The sequence below is a fragment of the Biomphalaria glabrata genome, chromosome 14 (genome assembly GCF_947242115.1).
Source record: "Biomphalaria glabrata chromosome 14, xgBioGlab47.1, whole genome shotgun sequence".
Classification (NCBI taxonomy): domain Eukaryota; kingdom Metazoa; phylum Mollusca; class Gastropoda; family Planorbidae; genus Biomphalaria; species Biomphalaria glabrata.
In genome coordinates this window covers 22,231,443-22,253,265 of record NC_074724.1, presented here as the reverse complement: position 1 = coordinate 22,253,265, position 21,823 = coordinate 22,231,443, and the positions used below count along the sequence as shown (strand labels likewise).

The window sequence follows — 21,823 nt, the reverse complement described above, 5'->3', positions numbered from 1 at the left end:
TGAACTGCAGATTAACACTACATCTATAGAACAAGTGATGGCATATAAATATCTAGGCGTTATCATTAATAACAATCTCTCATGGGAAGACCATCTTGGAACTCTGACAAAGAAAACAGCGCAGCCACATTTTTTCTATACAAACGCGATAGCTTTAAACTAAATAAGAAGATCCTAAATACTTTTTACGGCGCGACTATACAAAATCTGCTAACATACGGAATAACTTGTTGGCAAGGCAACGCTTCATCTAAACTGTTGCGCCGTCTAGAAACCAACATAAAAAGGGCATTAAAAAAATTACACTCACAACATTACCACGCTTAAAGGAACTTTTTGAACAAAAGTGTCTAAGGAAAATCGAAAAACTCTTGGAAGACAACGGCCACCGGCACCATCGGGTGGTCGCGAAGTGGGCGACTTCTGTCAATCAAAACAAGAACAGAGCGGTACAAAAACTCGTTCGTACCTCACTCGGTCAGACTATATCAACGCCATTGGCTGCCTTGTCGTGCGGTTTGCGCGCTGGACTGTCGTTCGGATTTATCGACGGTTGAGGGTTCAAACCCTGCCCGCTCCCATCCCCCGTCGTCCTGCGGGAGGTTTGGACTAAGGAAGTAAACTATCTTCAACTCTAAAGGAACATCCGAAACATGTAAAACATTTTACAAACCTTTTTACACTCGTTGATCAGGAAACATGAAAAGGACCAAGATGCCTGTGTGTAGTCACTGAATGAACTCTTTATGTTGTGTCTGTTCTATTTATATGTATATTTCTGTTGTGTTGTCTTGATATGAGAAAAGTGTCCTTGTAATCACAACAAATTTCCAAAATAATCAATAAAGCAGTCTTAGTCTTAGCCTTAACCACTGAATTTGTGGAACAACTCAGGGCTCCAAAGTAACACTTTAATGTTCGATAAGTTGCAACCAATACTCTACAATTGACAACACGTAACACAGGCTGTACAAATATCCCTCTGTATCAATCGTACCGCCGTATCAACTCTTGCACTGGCCTCTCTGTCTCGTTCCGAGCTTGCACTGGGAACAACAGTTCAGGACTGACTTCACACACTAAGCTCGTTGTGTCGGACTCGATCACAGACCAAGATCAAGACGCCGTTTGTATTGACTGTACTCCGCACTGAACCGTCGTAATGCGCCATACAGAACCACACCGTTGAACCACACTGAACTGTGCTGTAGTCGACCGGACTGTAGTGAAGTGGGCTGTAGCGAACAGTCTTGATTGCGACACCTCCGCTCTTTATATAAGGTTCCTGTTGGCCTTCTAGAGCCGGACGGAACATCGCTTGACGTCTCTGGTTGGTCAAATAACATCCCTCGTAAATAACATCCCTCGTGACGTTCTTGAGCTCTACTCACAGCCATCACAGTAACTTTAGACTGCCCTACGTGACATCTTTATCATAAAATGACCAGGTCTCAAGGAGACGTCGGTCTCATTTCAAATTTGAAAAATTCTTCTGACATTTCGTCCTAAAAAGTTCTAAGACACCGACACGACAATGTCTTCAGTTGCTCTTCTAAAACATTTGACTGAAATAAATCTAGAAACATTTGTATTCATTCCTTTATGTGCTGAAACTTCACATAAAAGCCAACTATCAGGTCAGGGTATTCAACTCTTGTTTATGTCTGACATGTCTGACTACTTGACAACGACACATCTGATAGACCACAAAGACGAACTGCACTAGTAGCCAGGGAGCTCCACAGATACAACATAGACATAGCAGCACTAAGCGAGACTCGGCTTGCAGATGAAGGTGAACTCTGCGAAAGAGGAGCTGGATATACTTTCTTCTGGAGCGGAAGAAGCACTGAAGTACGACGTGAATCTGGAGTCGGCTTTGCCATAAAAACATCAATAGTATCCAAACTAGTCAGGCCTCCCAAAGGAATTAGTGATAGGCTCATGACCCTAAAGCTACCTTTACAAAACGGAAAGAAACATATTTCCATTGTTAGCTGTTACGCACCCACCATGACCAACCCAGATGATGTCATAGCAAAGTTTTACGAAGAACTAAACTCCACCTTACTTGATATTCCAAAAACAGAAAAGCTGCTCATTCTCGGTGACTTCAACGCAAGAGTCGGCTCTGACCATCACATCTGGAAATTTGGGATAGGTCAATGCAACAGCAACGGATTATTACTACTCCAGACCTGTGCTGAACACAAGCTGCTCATATCGAACACAATATTCAGTCTTCCAATGAGAAAGCGAACTTCCTGGATGCATCCCCGCTCAAGACACTGGCACCTCATAGATTACGTCATCACCAGACAATCTGACCGTCAGGACATTCGTGTCACCAAATCTTGCTGTGGTGCAGAATGTGGAACAGACCACCGCCTCGTCATCACAAAACTTAACATTCGAATCCAACCAAAGAGACTTCCGCAAAAATCAAAACCCCTAAAAAAGGCTAAACACGGCCAGCTTAGCAGATGACAAAACTGAAAAGTCGCTTGCAGATGCAATAGAGAACTGCCTCAAGTCCACCCTTCTAACTGAATGAAATGTAGATAAAAGCTGGAAATACTTCAAAGAAGCTATCTATAGCACAGCATTAAACTTACTCGGTCCTATGGAGAGAAAGCATCAGGACTGGTTTGATGAAAACAGTACTGAGATCAGAAAACTATTAGACGAAAAGCACAAGCTCCAAAAATTGTGTCTGAACAACCCAAACTCCCAGTCCACTAAAGATGCATTCACTAACATCCGCAAAAATGTGCAAAAACAGCTACGCCAAATGCAAGATACCTGGCTTAGCAAGAAAGTGGAAACAATACAGGAATTAGCTGACAAGCACGATATGAAGAACTTCTACCATGCCATAAACGAAATCTATGGACCCACAAAGTCAGGCTCATCCCCTCTATTAAATGCTGATGGGACAATCCTATTGACAGATAAGGAAGAAATCCTAAAACGCTGGGCAGAGCACTTCGAAAAGGTTCTCAATACACCTTCCATCATAAATGAAGCGGCCATAGACAGGCTACAGCAAGTACCAATAAATGAAAAAATGGATGACCCCCCCTACGCTAAAGGAAACCGATCTTGCCATTCAACAGCTCGCAAGCGGAAAAGCTCCAGGAGCTGACTCCATTCCCGCAGAGGTCTACAAAAAAGGTGGATTAGCCCTGATTTAAAGACTTCATAAGCTCTTCTTAATTATGTGGGAAAAGAGTCAATACCACAAGACTTTCAAGATGCCACAATTGTTCACTTATACAAGCGAAAAGGAAACAGCCAGATCTGCGACAACCACAGAGGAATATCTCTTCTCTCTATTGCTGGGAAAATCCTTGCACGCATCCTACTAAATCGGCTCATGCAACACATAGAATATGGTCTACTACCAGAAAGCCAGTGCGGCTTCAGAAAAGAGCGTGGAACCATTGACGTGATCTTTGCAGCAAGGCAGCTGCAGGAAAAATGCCAAGAACAAAATGCTGACCTGTTCTCAATATATGTCGACTTAACAAAGGCATTCGACACTGTTAGCAGAGAAGGACTCTGGAAGATCATGTCAAGGTATATCTGTCCACAAAAATTCATAACCATGGTGAGACTATTTCATGATGGCATGAAGGCTCGTGTCCAAGAAAGTGGAGAACCATCAGAGTCCTTCGAAGTATCAAACGGGGTAAAACAAGGCTGTGTCCTAGCACCTACAATGTTCAGTATCATGTTCTCCGCTATGCTGACAGATGCATTCACAAATAGAGAAAACAACGGTATAAATATATCATACAGATTTGATGGTGGCCTATTCAACCCGAGGCGGCTTAAAGCAAAATCAAAAACAAATGCAGCAGTAATCAGAGACTAGCTATTTGCTGACGACTGTGCCCTAAATGCCTACTCTGAAAACGATCTGCAGAGCATCATCAGTGACTTCTCAAGAGCTTGCTCAGACTTTGGCCTTACTATCAATACGAACAAGACTGAAATCTTATATCTACCTGCTCCTGGGAAAGCCTACTCTGATCCAAGCATTTCTATAAATGGACAGGATATAAACGCAGTGTACAAATTCACATATCTTGGCAGCACACTCTCCAGAAATGGAAAAATCGATAGTGAAATCGACCTGCGTATCGCCAAGGCCAGTGCATCCTATGGCAGACTGTCTACAAATGTCTGGAACAGACATGGTATCACCACAAACACCAAGCTAGGGGTCTATAGAGCCGTCATCCTCCCTACATTGCTCTATGCCTCAGAAACATGGACAGTGTACAGTAAACATGCAAAGAAACTAAACCACTTTCACATGACATGTCTGAGAAAAATACTAAATGTCAAATGGCAAGACAAAATACCAGATACAGAAGTCCTTCGAAGAGCGTGTCTGCAAAGCATCCACACAATCCTGATGCAGTCCCAGCTGCGATGGGCAGGACACGTCTACAGAATGGAAGACCAACGCATCCCAAAACGACTCTTGTATGGCCAACTAAGCGAAGGAAAGCGCTCGCAAGGTGGGCAAAGAAAGCGCTTCAGGGACACCCTCAAAGCTTCTCTGAAGGCATTCAGCATAGTCCCAGGCACCTGGGAGACAGAGGCACATGACAGAGCATCATGGCGTCGCGCTGTGAAAACTGGCGCACAGGTTGCTGAGGAAAAAAGAACAACGCTGGCAGAAGAAAAACGCCAGAAAAGAAAAGAAAGACAAACGACACTAGCTCCAGCTGGAATAACCTGCCCAGTGTGCGGCCGAACATTCCGGGCCAACATAGGTCTCACCAGCCACATGAGGAGGCATAAAACCCCAGTGCAAAGCCCTCAGCCCCCCGGATGACAAAGTGGTCATCATCGAAACACGATGGACGAACTATATATAGACCTAAACAAAAGTATAGCATAGGAAACTATGTAAGCTATAAAAAAAAATATGTTTAAAAAGACTATTCCTTCTTTCTACAGCTTATAGAGCGATTATTTTGATGTTAATAACTAATGAATGTCAGGTTTACAGAACATTTTTTTTACGCTTCCACATTTGTTCCCCACAGAGGAATGCTTGTTAAGTTTATACAATTCTGATGACAGACCAATGAAGTCAAACTTGAAAGACAATTGGCAGAATGTTTCTGAACATCTACTAATTGATGTAACTCTTTGATGATTTGGGCCTATAAACTTAAATAGCCGAATTTTTAGAGTCTGTTCAAGATTATGATTTTATAGTCCTCTAGCCAATTTTAGTTTTTATTTTCATACTTTTAAAAAATTATAACAGTCAATTTAGAGTTTTTCCAGTGTGGCCAAATAGCTAGTAATTCTTTTCCTACAGATGTACATTAATTGGCAAATCTCTAAAAAAATGGTTAGAACCGTTTTCGAGATCCGTCTCAAGGTACCAGCCAGGTTTTGTCCATGTATTTGCAAGCTGAATAGAGGAATAGTAAAAAAAAAAAAAGAAACAATGAAAAAATTTATTGCGCCATTACTATAAGAATATTTATTCAATCCTTTTTTTTTTCACGTGTATTGGAGCTACTTGGTGTGTAGTTTGTAAGGGTTTGTAAGGGTTTGTAAGGGTTTGTAAGGCTTGGTTTTGTCAAACGTTTGACATATTGAGGATGTTCGTTTAATTTACAACCCAGACCAGGCCTCCCTCAGGAAGACGGAGGATGGCATCGGGCAGGATTCGAACCCTTGATTATCGAAATTACCTGCAAATAGCCTAGAGCGCAAGCCACACGGCATAATATAAATAATTAGCATATGCATATTGATAGACAAATAAAAACATTGTTTCTGTAAGAACTCCAAATAATGTTTCAGAAGAATAATTTTCTGAGTTCTCTATATGGACTCTATGCGTAGAGAACGGTTAACAAAACTAAAATAGATGTCCTCTTTTTTTTGTTTCAAAATGACTGTTTACCTTCAAGAATATAAGTCGTTAAGTAAAGTGTCATCACTTATCTCTATCCTCTTACACTTCATACAGTAACGCTCACACGTCATCGGGTGTTTAAAAATATCAGCTCTAATACCAAAGGCTTCAAGTATTGGTTTACTGTTTCCAGTAGCTAGAAAGTATGGTGTAACCATAGACTTATATATTATATCTAGACTGGAAACCGGAAATAAATTCTTATCCGCGATTGATCGATTCACAGACCAATACATATATAGATTTTTATGTAAGTAAACTCTTTGTTCAGGCTCTAAGGAAGTCGCCCAAATCAATCTTTTCTGTCTTAGAAAAGTAATGATCTTTAGTTTTCAAAGTTTAGAAATAAAGCAAAATCATTTATCGGATATTCACGCATATATATGAAACAAAGCCATTTCCTGTTTGTTTCCATTGAGATAAAATTTCAAAAATCCTAGATGAAATATATTCATGTTGATTTAAATCATCTTATATACATTTAAATATATTGATTACCTAGATCTTTCTAGATTATGTATCTAAAAATTGCAAAATTATTATTATGAGACGAGAGTACTCTTATTTTTATGTTAAATTACTAGATCTAGATCTAAAAATTAAATTATGTTACATAGGTTAGGGTGGAAAAAAAACAACAACTCTACCTCTTTTAACTATGTTACAAAACAACGTCTTCATCCAACTTTCTAAAAAATTTTCACATTTTTTGTAATGTTAAAAAATGTCCATGTCCAGTCTAGTGTAGTATATATAAGTGTATGGGTGTAACATTTTGGTAATTTTGTTCAAGAGTGTAACCGTATCTATGAAAGAAATAGTGGGTACATTTTGTATGTTGATTGGGACAGTGGAACAATTTAATGACAGTCGATTTAGAAAACGAAAAAGTCGACCAAATCGTCAGCTCCCGTGTTTGTATCTCAGCCAAACTGAAACTTTGGTCTCACCCCGATACACACCATCAACACCACTCGCTTCTGTTTTCTCTATTAGATAATCAGCTGAACAGTTTTAATCTCAGAGACGTCATCGCTTGCATTCTTTTGAAAGCTGTGCATTAAGCTGTTGCTACCAATGGCCTGTCCACTGATGTAAATATCCGCTGACACCGAGATGTCAATGTATGAGCAAATGATTAGGATTAGTTTGTTCCCTCAGCTCACTCTGCTAACATCCTTTTAAGCTCTTTTTATCTATTTACAAAAACGAATTTGATTACAAGAATGTATAATAGCCATGAAATCGATATGGTATAAAATAACGCTTCCCAACTTTTATATTTTCGCTACCCCAATCCTAAAATTATTTTCGTTCATATCCTGAGTAACTGTGCTTTTGATAATCTTAAAAAATCATAATCATAATGTGTATTTTTGATATGCATGATGTATTTTCATGGCTAGAAACTGAACATAGCGAAACCTTTATGTATTTTGTGGCAATTAAATGTCTGATTATAATTAAATTACACACAAACAAAAGTGTTCATAAAAAAAATATTTTAAAAAGACAATACTTCTTTTATACAACTTATAGAGCGATTATTTTGTCTTTATGAATAATAAAGGTTAGATCTTAAAGAGGGAACAAGAAAAAGAAAAAAAAAATAATATAAAATATAATGTGCCACTTGATGATTCGTGACAACTGCTACAAATGATAAGCTAATATAGAGGTGAATATATGTACAAAGTGAGTTACAGCTAACACCCAGGAGCAGACACGTCCAAATCCCTAGAGTATGTAATTTTTTAGAGTGCCATAGAGCGCATTGATCTCTGGAATCCAAATCCAAAGGAAATGAGATTTGAATTCTTATAATTCATTTTAAAAGAATTTGTTAACAATTATGTTGTTTTGAAAGTGCATCTTTACTTTTATTAAATATAGCGTGTTATACAAATTATTTACTGTATCGGTTGTCGTTCTTATGTTTACATGTGCTTGTAACTCGTCCGTAAGAATGTGTTCACGAAATGTGTGTTGTATAGTCATTCAATGTATTAAAGTCATTGTAAGCGGACATGGTTTTTGACTCTATTGTATTACTGTTACTTGTTGTTGGTATATTGTTGTATGTTGTTGTATTGTTAATGTTATTGTTATCTAGACTCTTGTCTGTTTATCTTATCTTATAAAATACAGACGTTACTTCAAAAAAGAAGATAATTTCGTCAATCTAGTCATGCATGTTAATCAACGACTTACACTCTGCAAAGTCATTGGTTTTCCTGGCTGACTTATAGGCCTACTTTCTTTAGGTGTCTAGTTGTTGGACTTGCATGATATAGTGGCACGTATGTATTTGCAATTAAACATTGAATATGTTGATGTCAGAGGTAAGGATTAATTTAAATGTCAAGCTAGAGCATTGAATATACCAATATGTGTTCAAACAAATCACCAATATATATTTGAATTTCGATAAGAGTTAACATCAAGTTTAATGCTGGTCATCATGTTTCATGCTGGCCACTCGCTCTTGTGTTGATGCATTTGTTGTTTTAGTTTCGAAATATCGGTGAGCAGCTTTTAAATCACGGTAATGATGAAACCTTGTTAAACTTTTCTGGAAATCGATATTAGCAACAAAGCTGATACTAGTTAGTCCACGGACAATTAAGTTATCAACCATAATTCCAAACTTTATTAAACTAATATGGACAACTTAGTTATTAAACATCATTCACAGTTGTGTCGGCATTGATTTGGACACATAGGTTTCACTAAGGACCCACATTGACATGGACAGCAAGGTTTAAAAACTACAAGGGTATGGGACCAAACATCAATACAACTAAAAAGTTCTTTGTCAAACTATGTACAGAGCAATATTTTGAAAGTCAATAGACCGAGGTAAGATAATGCAGGAGGACCATGACATGGGGAAACGCAATATGCTCTCTGTCTGTGTCTGTGTCTGTCTGTGTCTGTGTTTGTCAAATTTGATCGAACAATAAAAGAGAAAGAGAGAAAGGATGAGCAAAATTATAAAAAAGGAAGAGTAAAATAGCGAAAGAAAGAGTAAAAGAGAAAAAAAAAGAGAAGAAAGAGAAAAAAAAGAACGAGAAGCAAGAGAAAAACAAAGAAAGAGAAAAGGAGATAGAAATAAGGAAAAAGAGGAAAACAAAGAGAAAGAGAGAGAAGAAAAGAGAAACAAAGAAACAAAAAGAAGAAGAGAGGAATAAAGAAAGAAAGAGCAGAAGATTGAAACAAAGAAATACAAAAAAAGAGAGGAATAAAAAAAAAAGAGCAAAAGAGAGAAACAAAGAAAGAAAAAGAAGAAGAAAGAAACAAAGAAAGAAAGAGAAAGAATGAACAAATGGAGAAGAGACTAGTTACTTTGTGTATCATTTGATGCATCCTTAAAGATCAAAGGATTCAGAATGTTCACATTTGGTGATAAGTTCATGCATTAACGATCTATCTTGTTTCTCAAACTTTTAGCAATGATGCCCTCACCCCCCCCCCTTTTCCCAAATGAACAAAAAATCATTTCCTTCCCCCTTATCCACCTCTGGACTGTAGGAGAATGTAATGAAAAAGATAAATACACGTATATATATATATAACTAGCAGTAAGCACCGGCTCTACGCCCGTTGATTTGTGCCCAGGCTTTACATATGAAGGGAACACACCTTTTTTTTAAATTTAATAAACGGACCTCATTTTAACCATCAACCTAACAACACACTTTTTTAGTGTAACTGTTACAATGAAATTTCGGGGCCCGCTCTCTCATTCGCTCTCTGGAACCTCCTATTTTGTAATCTGCGCATCGCGTCATGTCTCCCACTTAAACTTAAAAGAGCCGCTTCCAGCTCTTCTAGTTTGGTTCGTTCATGTCTAGTTGCCAACAAGGAAAAGTGAGTCCCTCGTCACACACAGTTCCGTGTTCCCTTTCTAGATGTGTCCTCAACAGAAAAGGAAATATCTATTTGGTTCAATTGTAATCGTTGATTTGTCCACTTTTGAATGTAGCAAAATGACAAAAGATCTAGATTCTTCTTTTCAATGCCATTAAGATTAGTTGTTTTTTTTTAATTATTGACAGTGTAACAAAGTGCCAACCATTGCGAGCTCTCTCTCTCTCTCTCTCTCTCTCTCTCTCTTTTTTTTCTCTCTCTCTCTCGAAAAAAAAATAAAAATAAATTATAATAATAGCTAAAAGATATGGTACACGCAATGTGAATAGCTATCAGAGGACAAAAGATGGTCGATTCCTCCAAACTTATCAAGCCACAAAATATAGAAACATCATATTGTTTACGTTTTGTCATGTAAACGTGCTAGATGGCAGACGGACAGACAGACTTCACAAAACTTGTAAAAGCTCTTCCACTTACGTAGGCCGCTAAAAATTGCGAAATTACAAAAAATGTGTCGTCCTATTGTGTTCCACTATCATGTTTTAAAAGCCACCCCAAGGCATGACATATTTTATCATGCTCTTTGATTCACAGCGGAAGGGGTTGCCATTATTTTTGTTTACAGAACGTTGTAGTCACTCCCTAAGCCCATGAGAAGTCAGTACTAGACTATTAACATTCTATTACATTTCAAAACAATTCCTATTTTATATCCACGCATAATTCTTTTTTTATTTCTAAATCTATTGTAGACCTTCTTCCATTCGCTTCATTCTACATTGGAGAATGGGGATCGACACTTATCTAAAAGAAAGATTCAAATAGTAATAAGTAGCAAATAAATTTAAATTAATAACTCGATTGCAATTATTCACACAAATTGGACAATTTCTTCTCCGTCATACACACACACAAAAAAAACAACCTTATTCTAGGAGCGTCGTTTGAATGTTGTGGGGATATCGTCCCAGCCACCATCTCATGGAAACTACTTTGATACAGATACACCTAATCTGTCTCATGGAAACTACTTTGATACAGATACACCTAATCTGTCTCATGGAAACTACTTTGATACAGATACACCTAATCTGTCTCATGGAAACTACTTTGATACAGATACACCTAATCTGTCTCATGGAAACTACTTTGATACAGATACACCTAATCTGTCTCATGGAAACTACTTTGATACAGATACACCTAATCTGTCTCATGGAAACTACTTTGATACAGGTACACCTAATCTGTCTCATGGAAACTACTTTGATACAGATACACCTAATCTGTCTCATGGAAACTACTTTGATACAGATACACCTAATCTGTCTCATGGAAACTACTTTGATACAGATACACCTAATCTGTCTCATGGAAACTACTTTGATACAGATACACCTAATCTGTCTCATGGAAACTACTTTGATACAGATACACCTAATCTGTCTCATGGAAACTACTTTGATACAGATACACCTAATCTGTCTCATGGAAACTACTTTGATACAGATACACCTAATCTGTCTCATGGAAACTACTTTGATACAGATACACCTAATCTGTCTCATGGAAACTACTTTGATACAGATACACCTAATCTATGTCCTAACAACAGATGTACACATCGAGACTTTTGAAAGACGTGATCGAACGACTCAGAATTGATCGTAGCTCCCTCCCCTCTTTACCTGTATCTACTGTATCATTGTATCAAATAAATCCAATTGCTGAGCAGAAACTAATAGTTGATAGTGGTTCTCGTGATCAGGAGCCTCACTAGGAGGTGCAATGGGGTGCAGTCCGCACCGGGCGACACCCATGTGAGAAAAATTATATCTTAACAAAAGCAGACACATAAAATCTCTTGATTTTGACATGTCTAGCATATCTACTGTAATACTCTAGATTAATATATAGGGTGGGGAGGGGTGGCAAACTGATCTAACCGTATCGGCTGACAAAGACCCTATTGACGCCGTTGCTATTGATTACACACTCTGGCATGTTTGATTTGCCCGATACATTTGAAACACAGTTATCTGTTCTTTGTTGACCCTTTCATTGGTATGGTTCTGGTTTGCATTCTTGACGAAAAGTAGAAAAAACATTTTAAAAATACTTTAAAAAGAAAACAAGCTTATATTAGGTGCGATGGTATTCGTTAATTTTGATCAGTCATGTGATTCAATTTGTAATAGATCTAGACTAACAATAATAAATCTGTGCGATTAGAAGTAATTGAAATAATTATTTTTGTTTATCACAATTCCATGTATTTAGCTTTCTCAAAGCGCTATGCTCCTATCACTTGTCTCAATGCGCTATAATCCTATCACTTGTCTCAATGCGCTATGATCCTATCACTTGTCTCAATGCGCTATGATCCTATCACTTGTCTCAATGCACTATGATCCTATCACTTGTCTCAATGCGCTATGATCCTATCACGTGTCTCAATGCGCTATGATCCTATCACTTGTCTCAATGCTCTATGATCCTATCACTTGTCTCAATGCACTATGATCCTATCACTTGTCTCAATGCACTATGATCCTATCACTTGTCTCAATGCTCTATGATCCTATCACTTGTCTCAATGCACTATGATCCTATCACTTGTCTCAATGCACTATGATCCTATCACTTGTCTCACTACGCTATGATCCTATCACTTGTCTCAATGCACTATGATCCTATCACTTGTCTCAATGCTCTATGATCCTATCACTTGTCTCAATGCACTATGATCCTATCACTTGTCTCAATGCACTATGATCCTATCACTTGTCTCAATGCACTATGATCCTATCACTTGTCTCAATGCACTATGATCCTATCACTTGTCTCAATGCTCTATGATCCTATCACTTGTCTCAATGCACTATGATGCTATCACTTGTCTCAATGCGCTATGATCTTATCATTTGTCTCAATGCGCTAAGATCCTATCACTTGTCTCAATGCGCTAAGATCCTATCACTTGTCTCAATGCGCTATGATCCTATCACTTGTCTCAATGCGCTATGATCCTATCACTTGTCTCCATGCTATATGATCCTATCACTTGTCTCAATGCTCTATGATCCTATCACTTGTCTCAATGCGCTATGATCCTATCACTTGTCTCCATGCTCTATGATCCTATCACTTGTCTCAATGCTCTATGATCCTATCACTTGTCTCAATGCACTATGATCCTATCACTTGTCTCAATGCACTATGATCCTATCACTTGTCTCACTACGCTATGATCCTATCACTTGTCTCAATGCACTATGATCCTTTCACTTGTCTCAATGCTCTATGATCCTATCACTTGTCTCAATGCACTATGATCCTATCACTTGTCTCAATGCACTATGATCCTATCACTTGTCTCAATGCTCTATGATCCTATCACTTGTCTCAATGCACTATGATCCTATCACTTGTCTCAATGCACTATGATCCTATCACTTGTCTCAATGCTCTATGATCCTATCACTTGTCTCAATGCACTATGATGCTATCACTTGTCTCAATGCGCTATGATCTTATCATTTGTCTCAATGCGCTAAGATCCTATCACTTGTCTCAATGCGCTAAGATCCTATCACTTGTCTCAATGCGCTATGATCCTATCACTTGTCTCAATGCGCTATGATCCTATCACTTGTCTCAATGCGCTATGATCCTATCACTTGTCTCCATGCTATATGATCCTATCACTTGTCTCAATGCTCTATGATCCTATCACTTGTCTCAATGCGCTATGATCCTATCACTTGTCTCCATGCTCTATGATCCTATCACTTGTCTCCATGCTCTATGATCCTATCACTTGTCTCCATGCTCTATGATCCTATCACTTGTCTCAATGCGCTATGATCCTATCACTTGTCTCAATGCGCTATGATCCTATCACTTGTCTCCATGCTCTATGATCCTATCACTTGTCTCAATGCGCTATGATCCTATCACTTGTCTCCATGCGCTATGATCCTATCACTTGTCTCAATGCACTATGATCCTATCACGTGTCTCAATGCGCTATGATCCTATCACTTGTCTCAATGCACTATGATCCTATCACGTGTCTCAATGTGCTATATGATCCTATCACTTGTCTCAATGCACTATGATCCTATCACGTGTCTCAATGTGCTATATGATCCTATCACTTGTCTCAATGCACTATGATCCTATCACGTGTCTCAATGTGCTATATGATCCTATCACTTGTCTCAATGCGCTATGATCCTATCACTTGTCTCAATGCACTATGATCCTATCACGTGTCTCAATGTGCTATATGATCCTATCACTTGTCTCAATGCGCTATGATCCTATCACTTGTCTCAATGCACTATGATCCTATCACGTGTCTCAATGTGCTATATGATCCTATCACTTGTCTGGATGACTTGGTTAAGGAAGAAGGGGGCATCTGGTTAAATGTTACCGTGATCAATTTCTGAAAATTGAAAAGACTAGTCGACCGGCGGCGTAGCATACGCCGCTATTTTGCAGGGCCGGCCTTTGGCCACTGCAACCTATGCGACCCCTGTAGGCCCCGCACTTTCATAGGACCCGCAATTTCATAGGATCCGCGATAATTCAAGGTGTATAAATTATTAAATTAAACCATTTTATAACTTAAAATAGATTTCCCGCGCCCTCCTGTTGATTTACCAGGAGCTCATGGAAATATCCCGAAATTGCAAAATATATGAAAAAGTCCATAAAATTTATGGAAATATATGGACAAAAGTTGTCATTTTGGGGTGTCACTCAATATGGAAAACACCAATCCAACGCGCGATAAATAAAAACGGCATTATGCTTTAGCCATAATTGTGTAATCTGGTGAAAGAAGCTTTTCGCGCCTCTAATTAATGAAGAATTACTTAAGGTCAACAATGTTCAAAGATAGATTGAAACATTTGGTAATTCATGCTATTGAGCGTGATCTATGTAGGAAACAGAATTATTATGATATACTGTATGACTTTGCTACATGCAGGCTCGTAAAGTAATTCTGTACGTAGTAAAGAATGAATAAAATGCATAGACGAATTTATTTTCTAAGACAAATTCTTAAATTTCACTTATTATCCGCTTCCCTACCCAAACTTGGCCCCGCGAAATCCGCTTCGCATAAGGCCCCACAATGGTTAAGTCCGGCCTGCTATTTTGTGACCTGTAAATATACATAGTAGATTACTTGTTCTCTTTCCATGACTTCTTGGTCACAATGGTTATGTCCGGCGCTGCTATTTAGTGTTTGTAAAAGTTTGCTTGTAAAATGTTTTCGGATGTTCCTTCAGTGTTGACGATAGTTTACTTCCTAGTCCAAACTTCCCGCAGGACGAAGGGGGATGGGAGCGGGCAGGGTTTGACAGTCCAGCGCGCAGCCATCCGTATCGAAGTGTGAACACCCACTTGTTCTCCTCCCCCCCCCTTGTTTTTTTTCGTGGGGTGACTATCCGCGGAAATAAGAGAGTGATCTTTCCTTTACTTCTTCTCGTCCAAACTCTCGAGGGAAGAGGAGAATCATATATATAGAAGATTATTTTTGTTTATCACAATTCCATGTATTTAGCTTTCTCAATGTGCTATATGATCCTATCACTTGTCTGGATGACTTGGTGAAGGAAGAAGGGGATATCTGGTTAAATGTTACCGTGATCGATTTCTGAAAATTAAAAAAATACTTGTTCACTCAGTGATCAAGTCTCCTCAAGGGGGCTAATTCAACTTATACCACCACATCTAGTACGATTTCTTTCCCTTGTTCGATAACAAAAAATAAATAATATCCAATAATTAATTAACTAATTTTTTTTAAATTGATTCTATCTTTGTTAAGTACAAGAAATAATTGTGCTAAATTTCTACTTGATCCGACATTTGGTTTTAGAGAAAAGACGTGTACAATTTTTTTACCAGATTGACATGCAGACAGACAGACATACAGGCATACAGACAGAGTGATTGATAAAAGCTTTGTAATAAAAAAGAAGTACAGTAAAAGATGAGAACGCGATGCGGAGAAGTGTTCAGTGGATAAATGTCAACATAAGACACAAAACATCTGATGATGAAAGATGAAATGAGATTTGGAAATAAATTGTTCACCTCAACAATGTCAAGGATCATTGCTGCCTACTAACTAATGAAACAAACAAAATATAAAAATATGTTTTAACCAGCTTCTATTATTTGTAATTGTATCAATTCATTTGAATCGGTCATGTCATTACATTTGTAATAGATCTAGACTAAAAATCGGCGATTAGAAATATTTTTACCGATTATTTTGTTAAGCGCGATTTCCTGCTCTTAGATTTCTCAGTGCTTTATGATCCGTTTGATCGTCTAAGAGCTGAGCCGAAGGTTCTTCGAGCTCTAAGTTTGAAAAAAAAAAAACTGTTTGAGCATCAAACAGTAAAAAAAAAACCTGCGTGAACCCTGTCTGGAAGAGACCCAAGTCAATGTAAGGCATTGCTATTTCCGATTTTTCTGGCACCCCGGCCCATGGGCTAGACATGGCCGAAGGCCGAGTGCATCGGGAGCCTCCGCCATCTTCCTATGTTCTACCAAGCTAACCGTGGGGTACTCGTCATTAATGTAACGGTCCCTTGAGGAACGGCGCATGGATTATCGACAGGACCATGAGAGCTCTCTTTCAACTCCGCCCGTGCAATGGGACCACTCTCGTGTTTCCTTGGACACTCCCAGGGGAGTTTTGTTTTGCTATTCATTAAGCCTAATCACTTCCTCTAATGGTCGTTTCCACCCGAGTGTCACGTTGAGGCAGAACAGCGTACCCGGGGCTTTATGATCCTATCACTGGTCTAATTCAGTTGGGAAAGGGGGAGTGGAGAAAAGAGAATTGGGATTAATTTTACCGTAATCGCTTTTTAAATGCATTTTTTTTTTAAGTTGTACGACTACCATTAGTTAATTAGCTAAGAGGAGATTTTTGTTTATACTGGCTCTTGTTACGCCAGATACAGGAAATAATTGTGCAAACTTTCAACATGATCTGAGATTGGATGTAGGAGAAATAATGTGTACACACTTTATACCAGACAGACAGACAGACAGAGTGGATATAATCTTTGAAAAAAAAAGTATTATGCGCTATACGAGAAAGGGCTTAGACCAGGGGTTCTCAACCTGTGGGTCGCGACCCCTTTGGGGGGTCGATTGGCGATTTACCAGGGATCGCCTAAGGCCATCAGAAAAATATATAACCGTGAAAATGGACCTCGAACAAAAGAACGTTAAGAAAAGAAAATATAGTGACGAGTTCTTAGAATAGTGTTTGACTTGAACACTTCAAGCAGGCATTGAAAAAACTTATCGCGTCATTTGTAACGAAGTTTTCTGTTCAGAGTCAATAAGGCCATACACACTGAAACGTCACTTTGTTAACAAAAATCCCAGCTTTGTATACAAGGACATACAGTAGTACAGTTGTAAAGATGACAAGAAAGCCAGGGTCTAGAAATGATGGCGATTTTAAAGACAAGTTCTTTCTTTGTAAACCTGTTGAAACAACTACTTAATGTATTTGATAAATTTGCTCATTTCTGGAAAAAAATAAAATCTCGTCCAAAATATTTGTAGTTTCTGCAAAGATGCTGGTCAAAGTTTGCTTGGTTGTTGGTTAGGAGTTCGACTTTTGGTACAGAATGAGTCACCCAAAAGTCATCGGAACTTACTATTTAATTCATCTACGAATATTAGTAATTTCCACACCAAAACTATGTTAGCCCTTTGAATTTTGTGAATTCGTGTGTTTGAAACAAACATTCGACTGTTTTCAAAGCGTTGTAATAAATTTGATGAATCAAAAATGTTCTGCTATTTTTCACTCAAGTTAGCTGAAGTCAAGTTCGAAAACGATTTTTTAAATAGCTTTTAATAAGAAAACAAAATTGTAGTTTGAGGCGTTCTTTAACGATGAATGTGAACCGCGGCAACGAGTTAAATTTCCAACATCAAATCTTTGAGAACGAGATTTTTGTTGAACTTGTTCAATACAGAAGTAGAGTTGATGCAGAAGATGACATATTTGTTCTGATCTTGCAAGCCCTAGAATTCCTGATCTGGTCAAACAGAAACAGAAGCTCAACCATCGAAATGACGTTGTGTTTTGTTTTTTTCACAAATTGTCGCAACACTTTTGTAGCAATTTGACTCAATTACTGAAGTTTATTATCATGTCCAGTCTTGTTTTCCAAATTGTCACATAATTATAAAACCATGACTATAGTGAATACGCAATTGAAAAGTTACCAAGTCCTAGAGATACAACCTCATTTATTTGCAATTTAGCTATTAGCAGAAACATATAGCGTTTATTGATGTAAACATATAGCTTTGGCAATTCATATCAGCTATTACATTTTGATTTCGATGTTATAGTTGACCTGCCCCCCACCCCCCCAAAAAAAAAATTACGGTTGGGGGTCGCGCATAGTGACCAACTGCAAAAAGGGGTCGCGGTACTAATAAGGTTGAGAACCGCTGTACTTCCAAGTGCTCAAAAATTATCGTTATACTTGTTGAGATAGGTACTTTATCAGAGCACTTCCGATATTCTGTACGTTATATGACTACGTGCACAGAGTTGTTGTTTTTTTTCTTTATGTATTTAACATATTTGTATATGTTTAAAAAGTGACTAGAAGTCGTTGAATAATTGTGTCAAGGGAAGTTTAAAGAATAGAGAACTAATGGATATTTGTTAAGAGTAAGAACTACAACAGAGCACTACATTTGTAACATTCTGTCCAAAGTTGTGATTAAAGTCTATTGATTACAAGCTAGGACGACTTAGCCTATATATAAACGTCTTTTTTCGCCCATAGATATATATGAGCATTATGTGTCATTTATAGCGATCAAGATCAAGAAGAAGCGCCCAGGTTTGATCCTTTTGATTAACTAACCAGTCGATACAATGAACTTGACTAATATAGACTAAGTAAGATAACTCTTGTAATATCAACATCCTCCCTATCTTAGTAATCTATAGAAAGAATACGTTTACCACATTTATTCATCAATATTACCACCACATAATTGATGTTTTAAAAAAACATAAAAGCGATTTTGAACGCACTGTAATCCGTCGTACACTATGCAGAGTAAGTGCAAAGATTATTTTGTTGGTCTTATGAAAGCGATCCAAGGGTGACAAGATATACGTGGGCCAATAAATGTACCTAATGTCTTCAAAACTAAAGTGTTAACTAAACAAAGCCCTACCTCAATGTTGACGCGGGATTCTCTTGGTGTTAGACCATATAATCTAAGGGTGAGAAACGAAGAGCCTATTGTGACGCTAACTATTGCTTCACTCAGACTGAGCATGTCTAAGATCACGCTCTGATCCCATTAAAATCCACGTGTGTGTCGATCTGGTGAACTCGAGGATTCTCAAAATAATGTTAGGCTTCCATCCCATCACAAAATAATGTTAGGCTTCCATCCCATCTCAAAATAATGTTAGGCTTCCATCCCATCACAAAATAATGTTAGGCTTCCATCCCATCACAAAATAATGTTAGGCTTCCATCCCATCACAAAATAATGTTAGGCTTCCATCCCATCACAAAATAATGTTAGGCTTCCATCCCATCACAAAATAATGTTAGGCTTCCATCCCATCACAAAATAATGTTAGGCTTCCATCCCATCACAAAATAATGTTAATCTTCCATCCCATCACAAAATAATGTTTTCTTCCGGTCAGCCCTGATTGTTAACAATTCGGTTATATTCGGCATATTGACTCACTTCTATATTATTGTAGCTTTGTGACCAGGCATAATAGCTGACGAAATAATTGATGACAAAGGAGCTAATGACAAAATAGCGTAGGTAAATTAGCGCCATTTATTATTTTATTTTTTAAATTAAGCCATTATTTCATATACTATTTTACTATTTCATATATATACCAGCATTACTCACTGACTACGCCCCATGATTTGGTCCCAGACTATATATACATTTTGCCATGGACTCCCCTCACTTTTTGTTTTCTTACTTATACCTTGGGACCGACCCGTCAATTCAAGTTTCATTTGTCTCCCCCCCCCCCCAACTCTCCGCCTTAACAAATTGTCTTCTTGGCACTATCTGACTAGATTGTTACAAATGAACAGTGATAGGTAGAGGTATGACCCCGGCGAGATGACACAGCAGCGAGTGTTCTCTGGAATCTACATGTACAAACAAAGACAGGATGTGACGTGTCCTCACGTGTTGTTCCAGGGGACGAACAGATCTAAGTAGAGGGACAGTTACTAATGAACAGTGAGAGATAAAGGTCACTACGTGTGACCCCGACTTGATGACACTGCAGCGAGTGTTCTCTGGAATCTACATGTATAAATAAAGACAGGATGTGACGTTTCCTCACGTGTTATTCCAGAAGATACAAGCAGTGTTTGTGCAACTTTGGAGGAGCGATTAGGGACTCTATATAAGCCAGAAAGTTAATGTGAAAGTCAGTCGTGAGTCGTCGGTACTGTTGTCTACTGTGCGAGACAGTAGAAGAGAGATGTGTACGACTCGATGCAAGTTAACTAGGGTAGAGTTAACTGGAGTGGACTACTGTCGTTAAATCTATACAGCAAACTACAGTGGACTTGAGCCGTTACAGTCGATACAGTCGATGTAAGACGTGTGCGGCTCTGATTCGGTGGACTTGAGTACGACTTGGTTCAGCTTTGGGAGACCTGGAGCGACACTGGGAAGTGTGTCGTTGGTCTGTTCTGTGGAATACGGCTCGATGCAAGTTGAGAAGAGATGAATTGCAACGAAGTGAAGAGATGAATTGCAACGAAGTATAGCTAACTGTAAACTTGACAGATATTGTACAGTCTTGTACGCTACATGTTACAGTAACGAATTGTTAGAGTTAATAGTCATTAAAGTTATATGAAACTGAGAGTTTAGTTGTCAAGTTCTATACAGTGTTTTTATTTGTATGCCAACTAATACATCTAGCCAGAAGATTCAGAAATACGTAACAATATTATAATTTGTCAGTTATCTTGACATACTTGATAGGCTCTAGGATCTGTTTTGGCTGGTCGTTTTTTACTTTGTACATCCTGCTCCGCCCCTACCCCTTCCTTTAAAACTTGAATGTTATCATTGAATTGGTACAGCCCTCTTGAGTGCGTTACCCCCTTCCAACCATTTACTTTTTACCCATGAATTCGGTGACGGTATCCCTCATTTCCCCCTTCCTTTTACTACGCCATAGGAAATAGTCCTACCATGGGCGTAGCCAGGATTTTTTTTTTTTTGGGGGGGGGGGGGTAGGGGTAATTTTTCTCTCCCCACCCCCGGGTAAAACAAAATATGTGTGTGTGTGTGTACATAATTATTCTTCATTACATTCTGACCCTTCATTCTTTTGGAAGACGTTCAATGTACCCTCGAATTGGTTCTTCCTGGAGTTAGTGGGAAAATTGTAGACTCCCCGCTATTGTTGTCAAGAGCGGGGGGGGGGGGAGGTGTAAGATGTGAGATTGTGTGTGTGTTTGTTTAGTTTAGTAGTTGAGTGGGTGAACTGTTTTTTGGCACGGGGTTTTCAAGGGGGGACAATAAGGTTTCCGGTGGTCAGTCTAGGCGGTTGGAGAGCTGACCTGGTCTGGGTAGGGTGCTTGTGATTGTTTATCAGTTATTATGCCTAGCGTAAGGAGACGTTATATTAGTATTCGTGCTATGTGTGTGTACTGAATATTTGGGGTGACGCTGTTGTTTCATGATACCCTTCAGTAAGCTATTACTCCATCTAATCTAGACGCCCGGGAGTATTTAATTTGGGCACAGTTAGTACTGCTGATGATGTATTCCATATTATATGTGTACCCATTTTTTGCTGTATATAAATACTAATTTCTACTCCTTCGTTGAAAGTACTTTTATAATATTTGTATTCTTGTAAGGATCTACAGTTGGGGCATTAATTTACGCCCTTCATAG

At 38.4% G+C, this 21,823-nt stretch overlaps 1 protein-coding gene across 2 annotated transcripts in view; it reads right to left on the bottom strand.

Annotated features, from left to right (window-relative positions):
• The window catches only part of LOC106071886 (beta-1,3-galactosyl-O-glycosyl-glycoprotein beta-1,6-N-acetylglucosaminyltransferase-like), a 96,309-nt gene that overhangs the window by 55,542 nt on the left and 18,944 nt on the right, over positions 1-21,823 (bottom strand). Inside the window, exon 1 of one of the 2 annotated variants that reach the window (XM_056010660.1) lies at positions 19,088-19,858. The exons of the other annotated variant lie outside the window; for it this stretch is intronic. Within the exon in view, the coding sequence (XP_055866635.1) occupies positions 19,088-19,192 (105 nt within the window). The 5' untranslated portion in view covers positions 19,193-19,858. Of the gene's footprint in view, positions 1-19,087; positions 19,859-21,823 lie in introns of those variants that run through there. 2 annotated transcript variants of the gene reach the window in all.